The sequence below is a fragment of the Hyperoodon ampullatus genome, assembly GCF_949752795.1.
Source record: "Hyperoodon ampullatus genome assembly, chromosome: 3".
Lineage (NCBI taxonomy): Eukaryota > Metazoa > Chordata > Mammalia > Artiodactyla > Ziphiidae > Hyperoodon > Hyperoodon ampullatus.
The window spans coordinates 80,519,617-80,546,626 of NC_136916.1; the positions used below are offsets into that span (position 1 = coordinate 80,519,617).

General features: G+C 57.3%; 1 protein-coding gene across 1 annotated transcript; it reads left to right on the plus strand.

Annotated features, from left to right (window-relative positions):
• Positions 1-1,332: 1,332 nt before the first annotated feature.
• RGMA (repulsive guidance molecule BMP co-receptor a) lies at positions 1,333-24,950 on the plus strand (the record flags this gene model as incomplete). Its single annotated transcript, XM_079700238.1, has 3 exons — positions 1,333-1,429; positions 16,165-16,682; positions 24,234-24,950. The coding sequence occupies exons 1-3, from the start codon at positions 1,348-1,350 to the stop codon at positions 24,948-24,950; spliced, it is 1,317 nt and encodes a 438-aa protein (XP_079556364.1). The 5' UTR covers positions 1,333-1,347.
• Positions 24,951-27,010: the final 2,060 nt, after the last annotated feature.

The following is a 27,010-nucleotide window of genomic DNA, read 5'->3' on the forward strand; positions in this document are numbered from 1 at the left end:
CCTCCCAGCAGGCAGAGTCCTAAATGCAGACGCAGCCCTGCAGCCTCTGTGGCCTTCAGCAAGGGAGGACTGCCATGGTGCTTAAGAGAAGCATCTAAATTGGATAAAAACTCAGAATTTTTTCCAAAGAACCAGATGAGTTGCCTTGGAAGTGAGGTGAGGGGGGGCTAAAGGAGCAATTGGTTTGACTAAAAACACTTGCTCTGGCGTATTTGTGTTCCATCCAAAAGATGCTTCTCAGGAGAAGTGACCAGTCTTAAATATCCCAACAGCGGCAGGAGAGCTGCGGAGCCTAGGGAATCTTGGGGAGGAGACATTTTGCTCCTGGAAAAATAAGTGACCAAGTTAAAGGAAGTCACCACCCTGATGCTCTCCCAAGAGCGGCCTTGGTGGCCTTGCCCTGGCAGCGCCGAGCGTCCAGGCCCTGCGCACCGCGGGGGCCCGCTGCATCCACACCTCCTGGGGTGGCAGCTGTCCTGCCGCCTCTGTCAGGCTCGCAGGCCCCCCGACTCCGGAGCGCGGCCAGTACGAGTCCTGGGGCAGCAGCGAGGTGCCTGGAGGGGATGCTGGGGGTGGGCGAGCCCAGGCGGGGTGGGTGGCCCGGGGCCAAGGGAGGGGGGGATGGTAGGGAGGGAGCCTCGAGGTGCTTTAGTGGCCGACATCCATTGGGCCATCCCGCCCAACCCCGGACAACTCGGAAGCGGATTTTTCAGCCTCCTGCACTGGGGACACATCTGAGTGAGAGCAATGAGTCGGGGTGTCGGTGGCGTCTTCGGGACAGCAGTCTAGTTGTAAAGGGGTCCTGGGGTTTTTCTCCAAGCTCAGTTTCTACTTGGGGTGGATACGTATAGGGAAGATGGGGGGAGGGGCGCGGCCGTCCTTGCACTCTGCCGGCCTTGGCTGTCCCGGGGGATTTGGGCCTTTTCTGCGTGGAAAGCCGCGGGGTTCGGGGAGCCGGGGCGCGCCCACCGTCCTCCAGCCCTGGGTTCCCCAGGTCCCCGCGGCCAGCGCCGCAGCCCCGCTGCCTCGGTCCCCGCCCAGCTCTTCTCCCCCAGCCCCCAGCGGGCCGCGCTGAAACCCGAGCTCGAGGGGGCGGAACGCGAGACGGCTGGGGCAGCGGGGCCGCGCCGACATTGGAGGCGAACTGGGTGATGGATGGCGAGGGAGGGGCGCGCGGGGAGGCGGGGCGCGCCGGGCGCCCGCGGCCGAGGTGGACCGAGCCTCCCGGCTCGCTGCTCCCGCCGGCGGAGCGAGGCTGCCCTTTCTCCGCAGCGTGATTTATTTTGTTCTTTTCTTCTGAACTCTTCTTCCAGGGAGAGGCTAGTGGTAACAGGCCGAGCTGGATGGATGGGTATGGGGAGAGGGGCAGGACCTTCAGCCCTGGGATTCTGGCCGACCTTCGCCTTCCTTCTCTGCAGCTTCCCCGCAGGTAAGGCACTGCCCCCCGCCCGGGGACAGCCGGCTGGGCGCGCGGGGCCCGCTCCCCGGGTCTCCTCGCAGCGCCGGGCCACAGGTCGGCGAGTTCGGAGCTCAAGTTCGCCGGCCCCCCACCTCCCATCTCCGCGCGTCTTTGTTTCTCCCGCGTCCCGCCGAAGGCGCAATGGATGCGGCCGTGGGGACCTGGGGGGACCCCTCCCAGGCTATAATGAAAAAGAGCCAGGCGGGGAGGTCGCAGGCGCCGGGGACGTCTCCCAGCTTCCGAGAAAAAGGGGGTACCGGGATGCGCCCCTTAGGGGCCCCCGAGAAGGGGGAGAAGAGAAGGCACGGACTCGGAGCAGGGGGCACTTTCTCCAGCTCCTCGCCCAGCAGTTTGCAAACCTGCCGGGTGCCCAGGGGTGGAGCTGGGGGCGCCCCTGTGGTCCCAGGCCTGACCCGGACCGCCCCCTCCCACGGGACCCCGTCCCTCCCCCCCGCGCTCGCCCGCGCGGGGAAGCCCACGGACTGGGCTACGAAGGGCCCTTATTCCTGTTTGATAACATTCCGCGTCGCCCCCCTGTTTGTTTTTATTGTGTCAGAAAGGGAGAGAATTTCAGAATTAAAGCTGAAAAAGCCCATCTGTTTCCAATGAATCCCCCATAGTTTTTCACAATGTTTTTGGCAGATCGCTGCTTTCAAATTCCTCCGAGCCCGGACCTCTTGTTTTTGTTGGGGGAAGGGAGACCAACTCCACAGAGAAGCATTTGTTCCTTCCCAAACGCTCCAGTTTCTTTACTTTTTTTTTTTTCCCCCCCTTTCGGAGGGGGAGGGGGAGGGGGAAGGCACGAAACTTAAATCCCGGGTCTGTTTTCTTTATAATGTTTCAAAAAGTTTATTCCATTTTTGCCATATGCTACTCACAGCCTGGAAATGCCAGTTAAACCCTTTGTACCCATTTTCCCCTTGCTAAAAATACAAATAAACCCAGCGTCACGGGTCAAATGGTCCCCGATGCAAGGCGGGATTTCCCGGCTGTTTCCATTGTACTGCGGGATGCCGAGGTGTCTTTTTTGCAAAAATGAGAGCCTGTTTCGCTCCGCAGGCGGAACGGATCCGCAGCCGCAGCGCTCTACCGAGCTCTGCAAGAAAGGACTTGCGTTAGACCGGGATTGGGTTGTTTTGTTTTGCTCCTCAGCCAACTGGGTTTCAGGAACTGGCAGAACTGGGCAGTCCGGACTCAGCCTGGCTGTAAGTTGGGGCTCCCGGTGGGAGGACATGCAGGCAGCGGTAAGGGAGGAGGAATCCGTTTACCTTCCCGCCCCAGCCCTGCTCCGGGGCCCCCCAAAACCCACCCGCCCCCGCGCGCCCCAAGGGCGTCCCCGGAGAGTCGCAACCTGCCCGCAGCCCTGGATTCCATTGGGGAGGCCCCTGCCAAAGACAAAATGGGGGGTGTCAATGCCTTAAAGAGCCTTTAGACCCCGTGCACCCTCGCCCCAGAATATTACAACCTCCATAGAGGGTCAAGCAGCAGGGAGTCCTACTTTCCCTCCCCCCCCCCTTTTTTTTTTTTTAAAAAAAAGGCAGTTTCCCCACCTATAGAAGGTTTTGGCTGAAAGGCTGATTTGGGTGCCTCCCAAGAACTAAGAAAATAAAATTTGAAATGATCCTCTTCTTAAAAAAAGAAATCCCCCTTTTAGAGATGCAGAAGTTTGCAATGTGTGTGCATCTCGGTTTGGTCCAGATAAAGATCCAGCCCATTGGAAGTTTTATCAGATGGGTTGATAAATGGCTTTTGTCCCTTAGCTGCCATGGGGGATGTGATCTCAGCTTGGAGCTGAAATTGAGAAGGGGGGCTTAGAAGCCCTTAAAACAACACCTTCCCACTCTTAAAGCGGCAGCACTTGTTAACTTCTTGGGCTGGAGGGAGAGGAAGGGAAGGGCTGGCAGGAGGTACTCAGAGGTAGGAGGGAGCTGTCAGGGCTGGGTGGTGGAGTTTTGCTGTTTTCATCTCTCCATCTTAAAAACTTTATTTTAAAAGTCTCCCCCATAGTCTGAGGAAAGCTGGTGGGTTATATAATTCATAACCCGAATTCCATCACTTGTTTCCAAGAAGCCCATTTCTTTTTGGCTTCAAGGCTGGTAACTAAAACCTGGCAGATAGAGCAGATAGCTGTTGCACTGTCATGCCAACTGGCTAATGTTTCTTCTAATCTGAGGCCTTGACAGCCGCATTTAGTCAAAATTGCCCACCTTGCTGAAAACTGAGCTTCCAGTATGCCCGCATGAAATAATACACTGGGGGCTCTGAAAACATGTGTGCTCCAGAAACCTGGGTCAAGAAGACAGTTTCTTAAGAGATGAAATGGGTCATTTCCACCACAAAGAGGTGGACTGTTGGCAGAGGGGCTGCTTGGGGATAAAGTCAGAGAACCTGCAGGTCTGGTGGGGAGCTGGGTGGGCGTTAGAGAAAAAAAAAAAAGAAAGCACTGGAGACAGACAGTCAGGGGCCCTGTGTGCCAGCCCCTCCCTCTAAAGACAGGTGGAATCTGGCTGGAGCAGCCTCGTGAAAGCATAGGCTTGTTCGGTGCTAGTCGACTTGAATGGCTTCCAGGAGTAAACCCATAAGAGTGCAAATTAAATTGGACATAGTTATGTGGAGAAAGATGCCTTAACCTCTGCTAGACTGAGAGGGTTTGTGTCTTTTGAGAGTGTTTACATGTACTCAGCGTGCATGGCACACCTCCTGTGGTCCTGACACAGGGACAGCATTCGGGGCCCTCATCTGAGCAAGGCTGGCGTCCGCCTTCAGTCCTGGTGGAAGGACAGGGGCCCTTCGGTGTCCCTTGGGCTATCAGGGTGTCTGCAGGGACCATGCTGTGCCTTCAGCAGATGGACAGAGTGGCCACTGCTGTGGTCTAGCTGGGAGGGGAGTGGGTGGCAGGAGGCCAAGAAGGACTTCTCAGGAGAGTCTTTCACTAATAGCATCTGCTTCAAAACACAATTAATAGATACTTTTTTAAACTTTGAAACCACCCTGGCTTAATAAAACAGATTTCCAAGAGGAACCCGTCAAAGTCATATGTTGTAGACACTCTGGCATGCTTCCCATTGGCTACATATGAGTGCTATACTCCAGCTTGGTGGTTCTCAAAATGTGGTCCTTGGACCAGCAGCATCAACCCCCTCCCTCCCCCTGCCCCAGGAACTTGTTAGAAACCTACTGAAGCTGATGTTCTGGGGGTGGGATGCACAGTCTGTACTGTAACAGGCCTTCCAGAGGGTTCTGATGCACCTCAAGTGTGAGGACCACTGTTTGAAAAATTATGGCCCTGGGCCTTTCCTTTTTCCTCTTTCCCCTTCCTTTTAAACCACAGCTGTTTTAGAAAGATTAGTCCTCAGTGGGGAAACTAAGGCTTGCAGAGACCCAAGTCCTCTGCAGTACCAAAGTACATCTGTGTCATTGCAGAGATGAGAATATTTATCTCGGAGCTGCTATTCAAAATTGTACAAGCAAGTCAACCTACTTACCATGTTATTGTCCTCCCAGTAGGACCTTGTGTCCCAGAGGGAAAGACTGAAATGAGTCCCATTGCAAGAGCCAGATGGCAGCAGCGTCAGCCAGTAGGCTGGTGTGTGCCACACCAAGGGGCCTGCAGGACAGAGCCCTGGCTCCCAGGGAGGGCCTGCAGATGGTTGGCCCCTTTGGCCCTGAGGATGAGTTGGAGAGTAAGGATAGGATCTGCGGTCTTCTGGTTTAAGAAGGGAAACCTCTGCAAGGTTGGAGAAATTGCTAGCAGTCACCCCAGTGCCCAAAGGAGAACTGGGGAGAGATGATCCATGGGCTCAGATAAGGTTGCTCCATGAGATGGGGAACCGGGGCCCCGGGTCTCTGTGGAGGTGAGAGGATCGCGTGGGGACCACTTTACATGTCGGAGGTCATATGGTTCCTGCTAAAATTTCCCTCTCGGGTGCAATGTGCAAGACCCTCAGCAGAAGTGGGCAGAAACCCCCAGTTTATGTTTGGTTGAGTGATTGGGGGTGCCATGCCGCTGTAATGCTTGGCTACACTAAAATTGAAGGCACTGTTTCTTCTAGGGTAACCAACTCATCTCAGTGGACCCAGGACTTTCCACTGTTCTAAAATTGAGAGTCCCGTGTTTTTAGAAGCCCTCTGAGTCCTGGGCACACCACGATGGTGGGTCTCCCTAGACTCTCCTCCTGTCGCCTGCATTAGTGCCTGGCCTGTGTCTGTTAGACCCCACTGCCCAGAACCGTTAAGTCCTGGCTGTGAAGTGGCCTCTCCCTCCTGTCCGTTCACCTGGCGCTGGGCCTCCTTCCTCCACCCTTTCCTGCCTGTTCCCGTTGTCACCTGCAAGCAGCTGAGCTTGGACCTGCCTCCCAGGTGCCCCACCGTCACGCTCCAAGTTGCCAAATGAATCGCTCTAAAACTCCTGCTCAGGCACTCACAGCTCCCTGTGGCCCTCTTTGGAGCATCCAGAAGGGAGGACCCTCTGGCATCTGGTCCCACACTCATCCCTGGCCTCATTCCCTGGAATGTCCCCAGGCTCCAGGTCCTTCCTGGTCTCCCCATACTCTGTCACCACCCACCACATCTTAACGGTGGGCAGCCCCCAGGCCTTGCTGACGCCCCTGCCCAGTTTGGAATGGGAATGCCCACTAGATTAAAGTCCAGGGCCAGTGCCATCTGTTGGGGTCCAGTGCCGTCCCTCCAGTGACCTGGGTACCTGTCACCTTGGCTGCTGATGCCTGTGCTTCCTCTTGGCCTTTTTGCTTCCTGGGTCTTGGGTTTTTAATCCTCTTCTAAATCACTGGAGCTGTTCATAAGGGCAGGAACCCCATTTCCTGTTTCTTTATACCCTTCTCCTTGCTCTGCACCCCAAACACACCCGGCACAATCCTGGAAACTACAGGACCCTTAGGTTTTCTGTGTGTCTGTTTGTTTTTTGCTCAACAGGCAGAGACCACAGGGTTTGGGGTGGGGGGTGGGGGGGATGTCCAGATTCCCCAATCTTTTTTTCAAAAAATTTGTTTCTGCTTATAAAGACAATAGTCATTTTTAAATCTAAAGACCGAAAAGGATGAATAAGAAAATGAAAATAACCCAAATTCCAATCTCCCACAGACTACCATCACTAATTGACATTCATGAATAACCTTCAAGACATAATACCTTCATATTGTTTTCTCCAAAATATGATCATTTGAAGAAGAACAACAATTTTTAAAGCTCTTCCGTTTATTGAGTGGCCACATATACCAGGCACTCTGCTAAATACTTGAAATGTGTCACCTCATGAGATGGTCACCCCTCCCCTGTGAGCATCATTCCCACTGTATCGATGAGGAACCAGAGGGTCAGAGAGGTTGCCTGACATCACACAACTTAGTGGCAGAGCCAGGAGTACAGCCCAGACCCCTGTGCTTTTCCATGTACCAGATTTTGGGTAAACACACTCATTAAACGTGCTCCGTAGCATTTTACACTTCGAGCTATGTAGCATATAAGGCTTTAAGGTGGGGGAAAAAGAATAAGAAACTTTGGAGATATGATTAGACAGCAGAATGAAGAGTGACCACACTCTTCCACGGATCTCACATTGTTGCCTCTTCCCAAAGGCCCTCTCTGCTCCCTGTCTATCCCTGTCTTAGCATTCCAAAGCACATGCCACCCAGCCGTAGGTTGGGAAAACAACTTTGGCAGAGCTATCATGGGGCAAATTTTCCCAAGTCAGATTTGTGTCTTTTGGGTTTTGCTTATTTATTCATTTCACTTAGCACTTCACCTGGGCAGTCATTAAAGTGATCCCTCTGCGCCCAAGTCCCTGCAGAAAGGAGCCCATTATTGCTCCCCATGCTAAGGAATGTCCCATGAACACAGGCTCACACTCGGGTGTGCACCAGCCAGGCGTGTGCCCTCCCAGTGCATGAGGAAGGTGGAGGAAGGCCTGCCTGCAGATGGAAGTGGGGGAGAAAAGCCACTTCAGATGAATTTTGACCCGGAGCAGCCAAGCAGATGAGCCCAGGGTTACTAGAGGCAGAACCAGAATGGAAAATTATCACCTCTAGAGCCAGTCCTAGACTCAGGAAAAGGGGTTATGCCTCAAAGTAGGAAGCCCAACTGCTCGCCTACAAGCTTCATTTATACCTGAAAAGTGATGTCTTTGCCCATACCATCCTTCTCGTGGAACCCAGAGTCGCTTAGTTCCCTGCCCTAAGGCAGGGTGGTCTTGGCATGGAATCCTGTGCCCGGCCCCTTCCCGCCATGGGCCCCTCTAACCCAGAGGAGCCCTCAGCTGCCTGACTGACAGGGCTGCTTGTGGCCTTGGGCCCGAGGGCGAGCACACGTGCTTTTTAACGTTCTCTCGGCTGTTGATCTGGCTCCGTGTGGCCCCAGTGGGTGTGCCCTTTTCCTTGGCACTCGGCCTGGTTTCTTGCAGCGACTTGGCATGTGTGGAGGCTGGGACGGAGCAGCCTGGCTGGGTGTGACGAGGGGGCAGCGCCTCCTGCCTCAGCTTGGTGAGTGGCACTCGGCCACCTGTGCCCACACTTAGTGAGTTAACCACTGCTCCCCCATCTCCCCATCTCCACTCCCTAAGCCAACGCAGATTCTCTGAGAAGCTTCCTCCTGCCCCTCTCGGGTAGGCAGGTCCCTGGAGGAAGCCCCTGAGAAAACTCCCAGTGCTCTCAAGGGGCGAGAGACACTTTGGAGTCACGGGCTAGGTCGGTTCCTTGGAACATTCTTAGGCTGAACTGGGAGGAATGCCTTTGAGGAAAGCTGATCGATTCTGGCTGCTTGTGGGTTAAGTAATGTAGGGTCTGCTGCACCTGGTGAAAAATCCAGTCCCTCACCTGGGTGTGTTCCTCTCGGTATCTGACGCCAGACACCTGGATGGAGCGACACAGACCCGGCAGCCACAGGCATCGCTCAAGCAAAGAGACTCCAGAACACTGCCCGGGCAAGAGCTTGCCAAATTCTGGCGCTAGATCCATCCACTGTCCCCTCCCAGCTTCGGTGCTAAGGGACAGGAGAGGGTGGAGAGTGGTCCGCTGCTTCTGATGCTGGTGCTCAGCCTGGGTCTCCCACTGGGCGCAAGCACGTTTCCCACCTCTTTTGGGACCCACATCCCAACTCGTTGCTAAGAGGCGAGCCCCAGCGTCGGCGCTGCCTGGGACAGGTGGGCAGTGAGGACGGGGCGGGTCTCAGGCCTCTATGCTGCTCCTTCCAGAGGCTGTGCAGTGAATTCTCTTTGAAGCTGCTCTCCCTCTGCTCTGCCTGCTTCTACCCTAATTAAAGCCATCGCCTCTTAAGGTTATGCCACTTCCTAAAATAGTGTTCTCATCATGCCAGGTACTTACTGAAGATGATCCAGCGGGCTCCCCACGGTCAGCGGGATTCTGGTCTGAAATCCTTAGGCTGGCATATAGGGTCCAGTCAGGAAAACAGAAACCACATGGGGTGTTGCCACAGAGGGAACCTAATATAGGGGACAGTGTGTAGATGGGCGTGGGAGGACGGAAGAGGCCACAAGGGACCACGGAGGCACACACAGAGTTGCAGGAAGCGACTTCCACTCCTGGGGCTGGAGGGACAAAGGGAAGAGGACCTTGGGGGCCCAGGCCCTGAGGAGGGCTGCTGCCTGGCTGGTCTGGCTACCTCGGAGCAGAACCTGGCTGGGCCTCGTCTAGTGCTCCCTGGTGGTGGAATCTAACAGGGAGCTGGGTGAACGGGGAAATGGGGTTTGCTGCATCCCAGCCCCACACAGAGCAGAGAAAAGCAGTTTGAAGCTGAACGACATTTGCTTCATCGTGCCTGGCCCCAAACTTGCGGCCACACTCTCAACCATCCGGCATTTCACCTCCGGCCAGTCCCAGCAGTTCTGGAGCCACTTGGGCTTCTGGACCTCTGCCCTGCATCACCTGTCAAGTCCCACTGCCCTTCAGGACCTGGTGGAAAGGCTGCTTCCCTGATACCCTCTATGCCTCCATCCTTAAGTCTGTGTTCAAATGAACCGTGTCTTCTTCCCTGCATCCCGGTGGTCTGTGTAGCTGACTCCACCTGAGCACAGAAACCAACTGGGGCTTGTTCCAGGAATGGCAGGAAGCACCGTGCCTGGCACCTAGTGGGGTCCAGAACCTTCAGCAAGTCCATGAATCCAGGCAGTTACCCTGCGAACCACAGAGTCGCGCAAAACCAACGTGACTGTGGGGCTTGCATTCAAACGAGCCTTATACTCCTTTAAGAAGAGGCAGGTTTTTCTCTTTCCCGGCTCACCCCACCCCTCCTGCAGGGCAACTGAAACCTGATCTAATCCCTTTGCGCGAGGGCAATTTATTGGTCTATTGGGCTTTTCTTGGTGGCAAATTGCATTGTCTTTATTCCTGGGTTCAGGCTGAGGAACGGCTCCTGCATTCCTAAGACTCCTTTCTCAGGGCCGAGCCTTCACACCCCGTGGCGCTCAGCAAAGTAAGTTTTATTGGGCTTCTTTGTTATGCAAACAAGGCGGTAATAATCAGGCTATTATTCTGAAAGATTGGGCTTGATTAACAGCTCAAAGGAGGTCTCTGAAAGCGGCTAATGCCGCGCTGGTGCATAAATATTTTCATCCTGCCTGGGTTGGTACAGCTGCAGCTTCCAGCTCCTGGCTGCCGCCGCCCACCCCCTCCCCCGTCTTTCTGCTCCAAGAGTAGCTGGGTTGCTATTTAAAGGAAGAGAATTAAGTCAGGCAAGCCCTGTGTGGCTGTGATTTCTCTCTGCTGCATCTCAGACCATGAGGAAGGCAGTCTGGAGCCTACCTCCTGCAGAAGTGAAAGGTTGCAAATGTGGGGTGCCGGAGCACAGATGCTTTGAGTGTAGAGTGTGGGAGTCAGAGGATTCTCAGGGAATTTGCAGGCAGGAGGTGGCACCCTAGCTGGGGCGTCGATGGTTGACAGTTCAGTGAGGCCCACAGAGAGGAGTGGCCAGAGGGTGAGACCAAAGAAGGTGACACAGGGAAGCCAAGGGGCCATCTCCAGTATTTGCAGGGTTACACTTGAGCCTTTTCTGTGTGGCTCTGGAGAAGGGCCAAAGCCCCACGGATCTCCCTGGGGGGCAGATGTGGGTCCACAGCTGGAGCTGTCCAGAGCAGGAGGGGCCAGACCTGCCCAGCAGAGTCCCAATGGCAGTGGAAGCCAAGACGCCCACCAGGCAGGGATGCTGCAGGCAGATTTCCTGCCATGGGGGCTGGCTGGAGGTACAAACTGGTGACCTGTGGCATCCCTCAGGCCCCAGGTTCTAAAATTCCATGGTGCGCCTTGGGGAGCCCACATGGAGTTTGGTCGCCAAGTGATCATTAGATAAAGTGATCTTAACAAAGTCAATTGCACAGAGAAGTGGGAGCCCTGGCCCTAACTGCACAAGTTGGGAGCGAGTGGGTCCGGTGGTTGCCCAGGGTCCCAGCCTGTACCTCACCTTTTGAGCCAAGCGTCCGGCATCATGGGGCGCCAGAGGGAATCGGGTTTCCTGGTGGTGAGTCTGGCTGGCCACTGTCTTTGCAGCCTCTGGATTCTCTTCTGTTTGTTCCCTAGTAGCTAATCCCAAAAGTTCTACGTCTCAAGAGGCTTGAGTCAAATCAAAACATGCCTAATAGGCTTCCGAGGAGCATAAAGTCTGTGCAGGGGTCTTTGCATTTTCCTGGGTGTCTGAGGTGGAGCTCCAGGTACCAAGGGTCAGAAGGGGCCCCTTGAGAGCGCCCCCCTGCCCGAGGACACAGCGTCTGAGATGGAAATAGGAGCTCAGGAGAACTTTAATCACCTGGCTGTGCACACATGGGCTGCCGTGGCACCATGGCGAGGTGGCTGTCTGCAGGAGCCAGGCAGGAACAGGGCAACCGGTCGCCTTCTGTCGCACTGAAAGCGCCAAGGAAGCCGCGCTCAGAAAAGCTCGCTTCCTCTTCCCACTCACACGAGTTGCAGTAAAAGATGTTTGAAACTCTCGGCCTTTCCTCTCCTTCCTTCTTCCTTGAACACTCACATCAGAAAAACCCAAGGTTTACTGCCTGGAATTCAGGTCTTTCTTTTCTTTTCTTTTTTAAGATACGGCACATAAAAATCAGCCCCTCTGGGGTCTCTTTGGCAGGTGACGCCACGGTCCAGAGCTTTTCCTTTTGATGCTGGGCCAGGTTACATTCAGGTCCCTGACCTGGGTTGGGGAGCCTTCAGCCTATGATTTACTGGAGTGGAACACAGGGCGGCAGGATGACTCCATGGGGGTCAGGGCCCCTCGGCTCGCCACCCGTGGGGACCGTCCAGCCCTGGCATCCCCAGCACCCTTCCCTGAGGCCCCCAGGAAATGATGGCAGACGGGCCTGGGAGAGCTGCGTTACCACCTGGAGAGAGGGCAGAGGGGATCTCCCCCCAGTTCTGGTCCCAGCTCTCGTTACTCTCAGTGGCCTCTGATTACACCATTCCCCCACCCTGATCTGTGGCTTCTCCCTTATGATGGGAGCGCCTGGGGTTCCTCTTAGACCCTTAGGAAGATGTGCAAGGCCCGAGGGTTCGGGACAGCTGGGGAAACCCAGGACATCGGGGAAATGTGGCCCCGGGCATCATGGTCCTGGACTGATCCAGGTGGGCTGCGGGGCTGGGCCTTTGGGTGTGAGTGGGCAGTGGACAGGAAGAGCTGCCCAGACCCAGCTGATCTGAGTCAAGGCAGAAGGGCACATGGGAGCGCCAGCCAGGGCCCTAACCTGAGGAGGAGGGTGGAGGGCTGAGAGCAGTCCCTGGGATTCACTAGGGAAGAGGCAGTGGGAGGGGCCGGCTCCCATCCAATGCCCTTCCATCCCCTGCCTGGTGACTTTTAACCTCTGACCTCACAGGGTGGTTGTATCTGTCCCCCTCTGAGACCTTTGTCGGGGACCTTATTTGTTGAGTGCCCACTGGGTCCCAGGCACGCCAAGTACATCTCCTCAATCCTCAGCAGCTTCTGAGGTGGGTGTTACCTCCACTTCACAGATAAGGAAACTGAGGTCAAGTCCAATTCCCACAACTACTCGTAGGAGACAGAGTGGGACTCTGGACCAGACACCCTCCCTCCGGCGCACACTCTGCCCGCCATCCCACGCGACCAGCGTCGCCTCCAGACTTCCCCACTTGTGGCCCAGCCGTGGGCGATCGCATCGAAAATGTTCTCCAGAGGGTTGAGAAATGGGATTGGCAGGACTCCGGGCTCAGCCCCTCTACCGCCACCGCCCCGCCGGGATGGAGGCCGGAGGGAGGCCCTGGGTGCAAGGGCAGCGGGAGAGCAACCCCTGTCGCCGCCTGCAGGTGGTGGACGGAGCTGCCATGCGCCCTCTGGGGGTGGCCGGTTGCTACCTGTGGCTCAGGAGGGGGAGGGGAGCAAGGGGCGGAGCCACGGTGAACGGAGAGATGAAAGGCGTTGACTCCGAGCGCTGACAGCCTGAGTGCCCCGGGCCGCTCAGTGTTGGCAGCTGGGTCGCAGCTGGGCTTGCTCCTCGGGAGGCCGGTCTCCTCACTGCCCCCTCTGCCTGCAGCCCCCCGCCCCCCACCCCCGAGAACATGCCCCGTTCACACATTCCAGACCTGCGGGGGGTGCTGGTGGGGGCGGGCAACTTGGCCCCTCTGTGACTGGCTGTTGAAGAGAAAATGACCCCCAGAGCACCTGACAGCGATGCAGACCTCAGGCCCACTGGGCCCGGCGGAGGCAGAGCCCGGTGGCTGGTGGGCACATTCGAGGAGCGCGGCTCTGAACAGATCCACTCGATGACCCCAGAGCACTTCAGGGACTCCCTCTGGGGGCACCGGAGTGGGATTCCGGTCATGCATTCCAGACACACCAGAGAGCTCTTTCGCTGAGACACCGCTGAGCCCAGGTGTCAAGGCTGTGCAGACAGCAGACCCCCGTCGCCCGTTTGCGGGGAATAGAGCCACGCATGACGGGGGTCGGGAATGGGACGCCCCCAACGCGTCCCACGCTGTCTGTGTGCAGGTTGGCCCTGCCCTGGGCAGCATCCCGACCCCAGCCTTCGAGCCCCTGCCCACCCCCTGGCTGCACCCTGAGAAACAGGCCCTGGAAACTAGTCTGTGGAGGCAACGCCGCGGAGCGTGTGGACCATGGGCCTCCCGGCGGGTGGCGGTCTCTCAGCGTCGCAGGAGGGGTCCTCAGGGAGAGGCTGAAGCCCACCTGTGGCGGCGTGTGCCCTTGAACCACCCAGGGGCCGGTGGAGGGAATCATGAATGCGCCAAGGTTGTCCGAGGTCTTGGCACTGCCAAGGGCCTGGACTCTCGGGTCTGAGGGGCTGGATTCACATCTAGCTTCCTCCTCACAGTGGAACCTCAGGCAAGAAAGTCAGCCTCGCTGAGCCTGGCTCTGCTCTCTGGGAGGCGGGGATGCTGTAGTGCCCACCCGTGAGGCTGCCTGGGGCCCCGAATGAGGTGAGGCCTGCAGGGCCCAGGCCACTGAGCCTGGAACAGAGTCAGTTAGCTGGGACTTCAGTCTCTGCCACCCCAGCTTGGCTCTGGTGGAGAGCTGAGGCCAGCACAGCCCTGCGTGTGCTGCAGTGGTCTGGCTGTAAAGGGACGGGCACTGTCTTTTCTGTCCTTTGGGCGTGGTGAGGACCAGAGGGGGACCCAGGGCTGGTGGGCCAGTGGGTAGTGGGCAGAGCCAAGGTAGCTGCCACTCAGCACGAGGCCTGAGTCCCTTTGGGGTGGTTTCCTCTGAGATGCCTACCTCCAGAATTCTGAGAAAGCAGAATGGCAGGTCAGCTCACCTGTAATCACCGAGGCTACTGGAGTGGGCATTACAGGGAGGCCGCAGACTAGAGGTAGAGGGTTGGCAGCTGCAGCGGCCAGTTCCCCTGACCTGTGTTCCCCCACGCTGCTTGTTCTCCACAGCATCCTTTCCACACACACCCCCACCTCGAGGCCCCCTTTACCGTCTCCCACTCAGGCCACAGTAGCATTTGCAGCCCACAGGGATGTTGGGCCCTTGGGCATCTTCTACAGGTTGGGAAATCATGAAGATGGCAGGGCCAGAGAATCTTCTAGCTGCCTTTCAAAGGAGACCTGGGCCAGGAACATGGCTCTGTCGGAGGGCGACCACACAGGGGGTCTCCCTGGACGGGCACCTCTTCAGAGTTCACCACCTATCATTTACCGGATCTGCTTCTTTAGGTCAGCATGCTTCTTCAGCTTAAAATGGGAAATCTGTAGCTCTTCTATCAAATCTGTTTTACTTTTCCTAATACATATTTAAATATGTAACTTCTCAAGTGAAAAGAAAAATGCTCACCCAGATACTTCCTGAAATGACCTTGTTTACCAGAGGTGTGACAAATACAGGTCAAGTTAGGGGAAGAGCCTGAATTTTAGGACAAGCACCGTGTTTACCAGATGTGTGACTTGGGGCAAGTCACATCAGCTCCAGGAGAACGGTGCCCGCACCTGCAGAGGTGGGAGAGCTCCATGAGCTAGGTGGCCCAGGCATCCAGGTACAGGGCCTGGCAGCACAGACCAGGGCCACACAAGGCAGCTGCCCGGATGGTTCTTTTGCTAGCCTGCCCTCATATACTTCTGTCCCTGCTTTTAGGCACAACTTGATTTTATAGGTAAAAAGCCAGTAACAGAGAAGTAAACTGACTTTTCCAAGGTTAAGAGCCAGATTAGTGGTCGAGCCAGGAGTGGCTGGAGCAAGCGCCTCCTTCCCCCCTGTTGATTGGGCTGAGACACCAAAGGCTGCACCTCGCAGCTGGTCTGCTGGCCCCTTTGCACCTGGAAGCCTGTGTAGAAACGTCCCTCCTGCTGCCACTTCTGGTCACTACGGGCCGTGCAGAGGAATCCAGGAGGCCGGGAAAGGGCAGATTCCATGTGTCTAGGTACAAGATGCAGGTGTGTTGAAGTCACAGTTCTCAGGCATGATAATTATCTGTAGCTAATTATCACTAAGGTCTCAACGCTTGTAAGTGACCTTAAAAAAAAAAAAAAAAAAAAAAAAAGCATGAATTACAGCAGATCCAAGGTTGCCACTCAGTTGCCTCCCAGCTTGCTGTCCTGAGCAGGATCATGGGGGATGGAGCTACGGAGACCAAGAGGGAAGCTGCCCTCCATCTGCAGACGAAGTGACAGAACCGGGCCCTCTGTGACCAGGGCTAATATAATGATCACCATAGCCAACATTCATTGAGCTTCTGCTTCTGCTCTGTACCTGGTGCCGGGATAAGTCCTTTAACACTTTCAGCAACCTCATAGGGTGGAGACTATATTACCCCATTTTCTAGATAAGTAAAATGAGGCACAGAGAAGTTAAATGATTTGTACAAGGTCACACAGTGGCAGAGATCAGAACACATGCTGAATAGCGGGGCTTAATTCCCTGCCAGATTTATTTTGCTGTGCCAAAATTCTTGGCAGTAGTTGTGAAAGTGTCAACAGACGCCAAAGGCCCAAGGGTGGGCGGAGAGCTTGCGGTGGGGGGCTGCGGGGGGCGCCAGTAGTCCAACACCAGGCCTTTCAGCCTGCAGGTCCACAGGCCTAGCCACTCAGGGTTATTACCGCTGCGCAGAAGAATCGGGAAAGTGGGAAAGGCAGGTTCGGCCCCTGCAGGAACTCTTCCAACGTCTGAGATGAGGCGTCCTTTGTCCCTTGCACATGCCCCGCAGCCCTGGCCCACGGGGGTGGAGAAGGCCTGGGCTCACCACTCCCAACGTGACAGCGCCTCCCTTCCTGTATCCGCAGCCACCTCCTCGTGCAAGATCCTCAAGTGCAACTCTGAGTTCTGGAGCGCCACAGCGGGCAGCCACGCGCCGGCCCCGGACGACGCCCCCGAGTTCTGCGCAGCGCTGCGCACCTACGCCCTGTGCACGCGACGCACGGCCCGCACCTGCCGGGGGGACCTGGCCTACCACTCTGCCGTCCATGGCATCGAGGACCTCATGAGCCAGCACAACTGCTCCAAGGATGGCCCCACGTCGCAGCCACACCTGCGCACGCTGCCGCCGCCACTGGGGGACAGCCAGGAGCGCTCGGACAGCCCCGAGATCTGCCACTACGAGAAGAGCTTCCACAATCGCGCGGCCGCCCCCAACTACACGCACTGCGGCCTCTTTGGGGACCCGCACCTCCGGACTTTCACAGACCGTTTCCAGACCTGCAAGGTGCAGGGCGCCTGGCCGCTCATCGACAATAATTACCTAAACGTGCAGGTTACCAACACACCGGTGCTGCCTGGCTCAGCCGCCACCGCCACCAGCAAGGTACGAGGGAGGGGGGCTGGGGGTGGTGAGGCGGGTCAGGGCAACAGGCCCTGCCGTCAGGAGGGCCCGGACTTTCGTCCCCCAGACCCAGACGCCCCCTGACCCGCCATGTTCCTCTCGTCGGTAACTGAGCAAATTATTTAGGCATGAATATTCTGGACGTTCTTTGCCATCAGGTGAACTACCCTGGAGCCACCTCTGCCCTTTGCCCAGAGTGCAGTGTTTCTCAAACTGCTGCTGTACACCGTCCACTAGGGGTCTTTGAAATCAGCATTCTGGCGTCAGAAGCTAGCACACAGGCATAGTTTGGGGGTGGGTCTGGGTTGGGGGGTGCAGGGTGGAACAGGATAGCCAAACCTAGCCTATATTAAGGCAGCTTGTGGTGAATGCTTTCCAAGTGCAAGAGTAAACATTTAGGAAACTTAGTTTCTGTTGTGTGCGTTTGTTCATGTGCGTGCACATTGGGTCTAGCTGTAAATAAGATGGATTTCTTACTAGGGTTAATAGTCCAGAAAGTTTAAAAACACTCCCAGAGCATTCAGTTTCAAACTTCTGGGATAGTCTTCTCTTGCCCCAAACTATGTTTTCGTAGAACTCCGGTGTCAAATCCCAATAAAGAGGAGCCGATATGCAGGTATGTTTCTGTCGTTATCATCACGGAGCGTACTGTCCAGTGGGATCAAACCCTGCCCCAGGCAAGCGGACCCAACAGCCTCCTGGAGGTGACGGTCCTGCCCAGGGGTTCTCATTGTGGCTGCACATTTACGAACCGAGCGGATTTTAGAAGATGGTGGTTCTGGGCCCCCCAGGCCGCTCTGACACCACGTCTCTGGGTGGAGGTCAGATGTGTTCTTTTTTTAAAGCCCCCAGTGATTCTGGGGCATGGAGGACGTTGAGGACGCTGGTTGGAGGCCACGGCTGCTGGGTGCTGCTGGGGCCAGTCAGGGCTGCAGGGTACCATCCTGCCCTTTGTCTCTGTCCCACACCAACACAGTAAGGCTGCAGCCTCAGAGCAGAGAGGGCCGTGGTATCTGGGCACAGGGAAGATGGAACAAGTGAGGACAGGGCATCAGCCCACTGAGCACCCCCAGGGCCACCCATGCAGCCCATCTGTCCAGGGCAGCTCCATTTAATGCATCCAAAACCTGAGGCTCTAAGAGGGAAAGTGGCCTCCCCACCCAAAGTGCATTCGGCTGGGAACCAAGCTGGGATTTCACTGGAGCCAGGGGACTCCAGAGCCCAGCATGTTCTCACTGCCAGGAGAGGAGGTTCCCATCTGGAGCCCCAGAGGCCACCGAGAGCCAATCATCTTCTGACCCAAGGAGGCTTCAGTGTCTGGGTGGCAGGACTCAAGTCCTGCTCACAGAGCCACAGCCAGAGGCAGCCATGATGTGGCCCGTGGCCCAGGCAATGGGACATTCCTGTCCACTCCAGATTCTCCCTCGCATTTTTCCAGGAGGGTCTCCCGTGACCTCACATTCAGACTCAGCCGGAGAACGTGGTCTCAGGTCCAGGATGCTGGTGGATGATCAGAGTCCAGGCCATGGGGACAACTCTACTTCCCCGGGGTCTGGGCCACCAGAGCCCCTGGGGTTTCCGGTTTGGCAGCGGGTCTGTTTTCCCAGGAAGAGCACGTTGCAAGGCAGTGTGTGGGGCAGTGCCAGGCTGGCCCACAAGGGCGTTTCTGTTCCTTCTCGTCCCTCCATGCCCCAGAGGAGGACACTGAGGTGACCTGGCAGCCAGGAAAATTCCTGCCACCTCCCTCTGCTCCGGTGGCCCTTGCATGCCCACGGGGGTCTCTTCCTGGGACCAGCTGCTGGGTAGGAGACAAGCAGGCCTTAGCCCCATGGATGCTCTTACAAGCCTTTGGCACCAGGCCATGAAGCCTAGTGGGCAGCAAATTGCGGCCAGGGCTCCCTCCTCCCCCTCCCCCCTCTCAGCCCTCCACAGACTAAGGGGGGCCTGAATCAAGGTGCCGGCTGCCTTCTCTGCAGCGGCCGCCTTCACCTACCCGCCTCCCTCCCTAGAGCCAAGATAAATGAATGCCTGGAGCCTGAGGCTGTGGCTTCTAAATTCAGCAGCAAACACACTGTGGAAGGGGACCCCGCCTCCCTGTCCCAAGCTGGCAGGGGGCATACAGGAGGTCTGAGGGTGTGAGGGGGCTGTGGACCTCAGGAGGCCTACCCCTCCTGACAAGGGTGGTGTAAGCATCAGGTGGGATAACAGACCTGGGAGGAATTGTGGTTAGTGACCAGCAAGGGCGGCTTGCTGGCCCCTTTGACTGGAGGTGAAAGCTAGAGAAGGAGCCTTTGGGTCACATACTAGTGGGTCCTGCAGGCCGGAGTGAGGTGCCTGGGCTTAGAACCCCTGGATACCACCCTCGGCTCTCTGTTGGCACACAGTGGGACCCTGAGCTCAGCGAGGCCATCCACAAACCAAATGGCTTATTCATTCATTCATTCATTTGTTCTTGTAGTCCATTCATTCACTTAGCCCACATTTTTCAAATGCTCACTCCGTTTCAGGCTCACTGCTGGGCACTGTGGCCAGCAGAACTGCCCAAGTAGGCATGGGAGTGCCTCCCTTCCTGTCCCAGCATGAAGCTTCCAGAAGGGTCTGGGGCTCTGCAGCAGAGCCCTTTGATCAAGCCAGCCCATTTCCGCGGTGACCTAGGGCCACCTTGATCTTCCCAGCAGGTGAAGAGTTTTAGCAGCCTTCTCTTATCTCCGCATCAGCCAGGAGGCAGCACAAGGCTCTGCTGGAGGCCGGGCAGTGACAGGCTCCGTGTCCGTGGCCAAGCCAGTCTCAGGCCTCAGGGCCGACTGGGGTCTCATGGTACCCGGGTGAGAGGCATGGGTGGCTGGTTCCCCAGTGCCCTCGGCCTGCCTCTGCCTGTTCTCTTGGGCCTCCATTACTCAGGTGTGTGTGTTCCTTCGCTGATTCAGAAAACATTGACCAAACAGCTCTTCTGTGCCAGCCTCTGTGCTCGGCGACGCCTCCGTCTCAGCAGCTCCCAGGCTAATAGTGGAGCACAAAGATCAGCCACGGGATGCTGGTGATGGGTGCTGGGGCAGCAGGATGCTGAGGGTCTTGGGGCGGGGGACTGGCCCAAGTACACAGAGCACTGGGGAAGGCCTCCTGCCTGCCCATGCCCTGAGCTGGCCCCCGAAGGACAGGACGGGAGAGGGCAGCAGCAGAGCCAGGCAGAGTGTGGGCTTTTATCCCCGAGGTGGTGGAGCCTGGGCTTTTGTGATTTCCCACTCCCCTCAGCCGTGGTGCCTTGCCCAGGAGCACGGTATTCTCATTGTCCGACCCTGCCTAGCCCTCTGTTCTTGTGGAGGGTCGAGATCTAGTGTTTTCCAGCCCAAGCTGACATTTCAACTTCCTGTTCCCATGGGACTGCCTCCCATGCCCACCCCCTGCTCTGTCTTCCTCTTTCTGGCTGCGCGGGTGGCACCCCCGCGCAGGGGGTGAAGGGAACTCACCCTTTTGAGCCTCAGGGAGGAGGGGAACTCGGATCTCGGTGCCTCCCCCCACGGCGGCCCCCTTGCATGTTCCCCCTTGCACTTCCATTCCATCACACGGCATCCTTCATGCGCTTAGTCTGTGACATCACCTTCCACCCCCCCAGTGTGAGCACCGTGAGGACAGGGGTCTTGGGCCGTTTCCTCCCCTCACGTGGACACAGCCCCCAGCCCCAGGCCTGGCACACAGTTGGTGCTCCATGAATAGTTCTGATGACACTCGGGCTCTGCCCTGTGCCCAGCGGTGGAGAGGGTGCGAGCCCCTTGGGGAAAGGCGGCAGCCACGCCTGCGGCTGTGTGGGCAGTGAGCCGCCTGGCTTTCCACAGGCCCCCTTCATGCTGTTCCTTGCGGTTGAGTCCCTGGCACCGGTGCCAGGAAGAGTCAAGCAGCCTGTCAGCCTTCCAGGAGACTGTCTCCGCAAGAGATGGCAGTTAGAGCGAAACCAGCCTTTCCTGTTCCAGGGAGGCTGATGGCACTGGGAAAGCCACCCCCCTACTCCCCCGCCCCCAGTGTCTGTGTGGCCCTGCACACCAGGCAGGGACACCAGAGCCCCTCATCGCACGCCCCTCCACCCATGGCAGGACCACCCACTGCCCAGACCACCCCGGCTGGCCCACCTCCCGGTCCCCCACAGGCAGGCAGGCAGGCAGGCAGGCGGCCTTCTCATCAGGGCAGGAGCCTAGGATGGAGAGAGGAAGCAGCAGGAGGTGGATCCCTGTGAAGTCGCCGCGTTCATAGGTCTGGGCAGTGAAGGAGCGGCAGTTTCATGGGGTTCGATGATGCGTGGGGCTGGGGGCAGGATGGAGGGGCTGCAGCCACCTTGGACATCCCAGAGCGAAGCAGAAGAGCCACGTCCCGGGACCAGCCTGTGACCTCCAGGGAGGAGACGGGGAAGCAAAGCCCCGGGCTCAGGGAGCTGTGCACGCGGGCCTCCCGCTGTAGCCCGCTGTGGCCTCTGGCCGGGCCTCTGGCTCTCGACCTCAGAGCACCAGCTCCTCCTCGTGTCCCATGAAGACCGCACAGAGTGCCCCCTGCACACCCGTCAGGCCCCACAGGTGCAGTGCCTTGGCCCCAAGACTTCTAGGGCCACAAGAAGGCTTTCCTTCCTTTTAAAGTCAGAAGGAAAAAACCAACATGATCCAACCGAGACTATATTAGTCTTTACACCAATGCAGTCCCAAAATGTAGCATCTTTTTTTTTTTTAAGAATTTTTGCTGGCATATAGTTGATTTACAATGTTGTGTTAGGTTCGGGTGTACAGCAAAGTGAGTCAGTTATACATATATGCACTCTTTTTTAGATTCTTTTTCCATATAGGTCATTACAGAGTATTGAGTTCCCTGTGCTACACAGTAGGTCCTTATCAGTCATCTGTTTTATATATAGTAGCGTGTATATGTCAATCCCAATCTCAGCCACAAATGTAGTTTTTAATGTTTCTGACAGAGGAAGGGACCCAGCAAGGCCCAGGTGCCCTGGAGTTCCCAAAAGTCATACTGCGGCCTGCCCGTCTCGGACTTCCTCTCATCCTTATATCTCTCAGGAACGGGGTGAGAAGGGCTGGGGTCTTCTCTGCGTTCCCTCTGAGGGCCCCTCGTACACTCCCTGCCTGGTCACCCCTGCGCTTTACACTGGCTTGAGGGGACGCACAGAGCAGCCGTGAAACAGAGCCGGCGACACCTCCAGCCCAGCTCTTGCTACTTTGTGGGTTTGCTCAGCCTAGAGCTTTCTGCAGCCCCTAGGCTGCCCCTCTCCAGTCCTCAGGAGTCTCAGCACCTGCTCCTGGGGCCCCCAGCCAAGGCCACTCCCTGCCGGCTTCCCCCTCCTGGCTGTGTCCCCAGCCACCCCGGAACTGCAGCCAGACACACTCCCTGGCCTGTGCCCCACCGGCACCTCCCCTCCCTCCGCCTGTCTTGGCCGGCCTCTCCCTGACCCTCCTGCCTGAGCTGAGGTCCTGTGGCAGCTCTCCCCGCCTTCCCTTCCCCATCAGAGCTGCTTTGGGTTTCCTCTTTGGTTTCTAGCAAGTCTGGGGCCTCGCCTTTGTCATACACCCACTGTTCGGCCAGAAATTCCCCTAGTGCTTTGCCGCATTGCCCTCAACCCCGAGAGCTGTCCAGGCCATCTTCATGCCCCTCAACTGCCATGTCCCCGCGGGGTGCCCAGGCAGAGGATTTAGCCACGGCTGACCATACATGTCATCAGCAGCCCCCCCGCTCTTTGCTAGAGCCCCTTCGGCCTACAGACGTTATGAGGAAGTGTGGTACCCCAGCTGGTGAGGCCCCTCTTCTCCAGGCTTGGTGGCGGGGATAAGGGGACAGGGCCTGGGAATGGTGGCTGGGGGCCGTGAAGAGGTTGGGGCCGGGACGGGACGGAGGGGGGTGCTTTTAGCGGGAGGTCCCAAGAGGCCTGGGCACCATCTTGCCCTCATCGCCCCGCCTCCCTCCCTGGCTTCAGGCTGAGAGTCCAGCAGGAACGGGGCGGGGGCGAGTTTCCCAGTTTCACTCATGTCTCCACCCCATCTTCCTGGTTAGGGTTACGGAGGAAAGAACAGCCAGACGTCTCACCCAGGGTGACAGGGGCAACACATCACTCCCCGGACTGTTGGTCTCTTGTCCTTCTCCCAGGCCTCCCACCCTATGACTTTTTGGCCAAAAATGCCCGGGACTGGAAACCAAGAGCCTAATCCCAGCTCCGCCTCTTGCTGGCTGTGTGACCTTGGGCAAGTCACTTTACTTTCTGTACCCGAATTTCCTTGTCTATAAATCCGAGGTAATGTCACCTTCCCTGCAGCGCCGCACAGGCCCAGAAGTAATAAATGCAGCGAGTGTGCCCGTGTCTGTGGTTCTCAGGAGGACGGTTGCTGATGGAGCTGCTTAGCCCTCTGCTTCTCCAGTAGCTCAGCGCAGCCCCTCACCCCGGCTGCGGGCTCCGGCAGAAATGCACCTCTCTGCTCCCCTGGCCAGGGCTGCCCGTTAACCTGGAGCCTCCATCTCCCTTTTGCTGACCGGCACCTCCCTCCCCTCCCTCTTACTCCTGCTACTGCCAAGGCCTGGCTGGGAGACCCCTCAGCGCAGCCCTGCTGCAGTGGCCTCTGCTGACCTCTGCCTGCCTGCCTGCATGGATTTTGCCTGCCCGTTCTTTCTTTGAACATCAGTCTCTTCTACCTGCTGTTATGTTCAACCTGTGGCTTATGGTCCTTTGGTTGCGGTCCGTATTCGTTTCCTACTGCTGCTGTAACAAGTACCACAAACTAAGTGATTCAAACAAACAGAAATTTATTCTCATACCTCTGAAGGTGAAAAGTCTGAAATGAGTCTTAAGGGGCTAGCATCAAGGTGTCAGCAGGACCAACCCTGGAGGCTTCAGGGGAGAGTCTGTTCATTGCTTCTTCCAGGCCTCTCCTGCTGGCCAGCATCCTTCAACTTGTGGCCACATCCCTCTGGTCTCTGCCTCTGTGGAAACTCTGCCTTCTCTTCTGCCGTCAGGTCTCCCTCTGCCTCCGTCTTATGGGGACACATGTGATTACATTTAGAGCCCACCAGGATAATTTCTCCACCTCAGTATCCTTAACTTAATCCCAACTGCAAGAGCCCATTTGTCATATAAGTTAACATTTACAGGTTCCAGGGATTAGCACCTGATATCTTGGAGGCCATTCTTCAGCCTACTACAGTGGATAACGACCTTTCATTTTTAATTAGCCATGCTTTTCTTTTTATGGTTCCTCTCTGTATATAGTAAATGAGCTGGTTTTCTATTTAGGAGAGGAGTATAAAGTTCCCTTTCTAAGTCAAAAAAAATTTTAAGCAAAAATGCAAATTGTTTTAAAGAAAAGTATTAAATGCGTAATAGGGCAGGTGGCACTGCACAGTGACCACAGTGGGGAAGGGGCGGTCTGGGACATCCTGGAGGCTCTTGCCATCCCTCCGCTCAGTCCAGAGCATTGTAAGTATGGGGCTGGACCTTGTCCCCTCCACAGTTCCCGGCACTGCCTCACCCCCTCTCTTTGCCCCCTTGCCCTGCAGCTCACCATCATCTTCAAGAACTTCCAGGAGTGCGTGGACCAGAAGGTGTACCAGGCCGAGATGGACGAGCTCCCTGCCGCCTTCGCCGATGGCTCCAAGAACGGCGGTGACAAGCACGGGGCCAACAGCCTGAAGATTACCGAGAAGGTGTCGGGCCAGCACGTGGAGATCCAGGCCAAGTACATCGGCACCACCATCGTGGTCCGCCAGGTGGGTGGCTACCTGACTTTCGCGGTGCGCATGCCCGAGGAGGTAGTCAACGCCGTGGAAGACCGGGACAGCCAGGGCCTCTACCTCTGCCTGAGGGGCTGCCCCCTCAACCAGCAGATCGACTTCCAGGCCTTCCGAGCCGGCGCCGAGGGCCCCGGTGCCCACAGGCTACCAGCCGCCAGCCCCGCCCCCTCAGCCCCCGACACCTTCCCGTACGAGACGGCCGTGGCCAAGTGCAAGGAGAAGCTGCCCGTGGAGGACCTCTACTACCAGGCCTGCGTCTTCGACCTGCTCACCACAGGAGACGTGAACTTCACGCTGGCCGCCTACTACGCCCTGGAGGACGTCAAGATGCTCCACTCCAACAAGGACAAGCTGCACCTGTACGAGAGGACTCGGGAGCCGCCGGGCCAGGCGGCTGCCGCAGGGCTGCCCCCGGCCCCCTGGCCCCTCCTCGGCAGCCTTCTACTCCTGCCCCTGCTTCCTGTGCTGCTGGAGGCCGCCTAGGACCGAGAGCGAGGCGTCCCCAAACTGGTTGGCGACTGCACGAGGGCCAGTGGTGGCCTCCCGGTGGCCCCGCAGTCCCTGCAGGGGTCGGGAGCCCCAGCGGCCACGTACCTCCGCGCTGCCTTGGGCTGCCTGCTGGCAAGGGCTGGGGGCGTGGGACGTTCCCTCCCCTCCCCCGGGGCCCGGGACAAGGTTGTGGTGACCGGTGCTGTGACGTTTGTGACATAGAGCTGTGCAGAGGGAGAGCTGCCCCTCTCCGCCCGCCCCGCCGTGTGAATGTGCAAATCAGAGCCCCTCAGGCCTAAGCCCTCACCCCAACAGAGACACTGGGTGTGGGCAGGGTCGACCTGTCCTCACCCCTGCAATGCACTGAAACAGGCCCGGCTGACTGCTGCACGCGCATCCCGGGCCACCTGCGCCCACCCCACGCACACACACTCGTACACACTCGCACACACAAGGCCGGGGGGGCGGAGGCAGCCTCGAGGATGGACCCCTGGGCAGGGCATCCTTTCCTCTTGGGCTTTAGGACACCCCCGGGGTGCTGCTTGGCATCTTTAGAAAACTAATGTAACCCTTTGGCCAAAAAGTCGTGCCCTCCTGGTGCCTTCCCACCTGTGGCCTCCCTGCGAGCCAAGGAGAGACCACCCTGGCTGGGCACGGGTTCAGGCCCCAGTTACCAGGCCCCACAGGTGGGGGACGACACGTGTCGTCGGCACGTGCTCTGAGCAATGCCTGCTCTGGCGCCTTCCCCCACTGCCCATCCTCCTGTCCCCTGGTCCCCACTGTTCTTTGGAAGTTGAGTCTTTGCTTCTAAATGTCTAAACAGAGAACTACCCCCTTGATTTCTGTTCCTTCCTCCCCAGCAGGTGGCAAGAGGAGGTGAGCAGGGGAACTGAGGCCGCAGGGTGAGGGCTGGAGACTCAGCGGATGGGGCCAGCTGGCCTGCCCTGATCCTCTGCTTTCTCCTCACCTGCCCCCCAGAGCCCTGCTCCCTGCCCTGTCCACCCAGGTCTGCATTCTGGGGAAAGGAGCAAGGCCTGGAAGGTGTCTCAGCCCTTAGCATCCCTGGCAGGATCTCCTCCTTCTAGGCCTTTCTCTTAAGCCCCGTGGCCACACAGCCAGGAGACTTTCCCACCTCACGTCAGCCAAGCTGCCCATCCGAGGAACCCCGAACCAGTCCCACCTCTGCTGCTGTTTCAGAGAACCCCGGGGACCAGCACCGAGCTGGGCTCCACTCCTAAAGGTGCGGCCGTGCCCTGGAGGGCGATCCTCCCAGAAGCCCCGCAGGCCCCACTGTCCCCGACCGCCCCTCTGCTGTTGCCCAGGGACCTCTCATACACTGGCCCGGGAGGCTGCGGACTGGTCCCTGCCTCCCCCCCCCCCCCCGAGAGGTTCCCTCTCTCTGCCAAGCCGTGGGCTAGGCGGGCAGGTGGGTGGGAGGCGCAGCCCCGGCCCCTCCCTGCTGGTTTTTAGATGGTCCCTATGTTGGAAGTAAAAAGTGAAGCACTTTATTTTGGTTGTGTTTGATCACGTTCTGCTTGGAAGTGGGGGCCCCTCACTGTGTCCCGTGTCTGCGACCTGTGTGGAGTGTCACCGCGTGTACATACTGTAAATTATTTATTAATGGCTAAATGCAAGTAAAGTTTGGGATTTTTGTTTTGTTACTTTCTTTTGGACTACGTGTTGGAGTTTGTTTTCTGAACGGACTTTGGTTCCTTTCGGGGTGGAGGGTTGACTTTGGTGGTGGCTGCCCCCTTACAGTGTATGTACCAGGGAAAGGGGAGACGGCAGCGTGCGCGCGCGCTTGTGTGTGTGTGTGTGAGTTGAGTGTTGTGAGTGCCTGCAGAAGGAGAAGCAATTAAACAACCAAAGCCCCCTGCTTCTCTAGAATTACTTTTTCTCCTTGCGACGAGCTGCCTTTGGGGCTTGAGGGGTCCAGGTTCCCTCGCGAAGCTGGAACCGTCTTGGAGACAGATGATCACATGGAGGAGGGACATGAGGGCCTTCTGGGATGAGGTTGGGTGGGCTGGCCTGAGATCCAGGAGGAGTCCATCAGT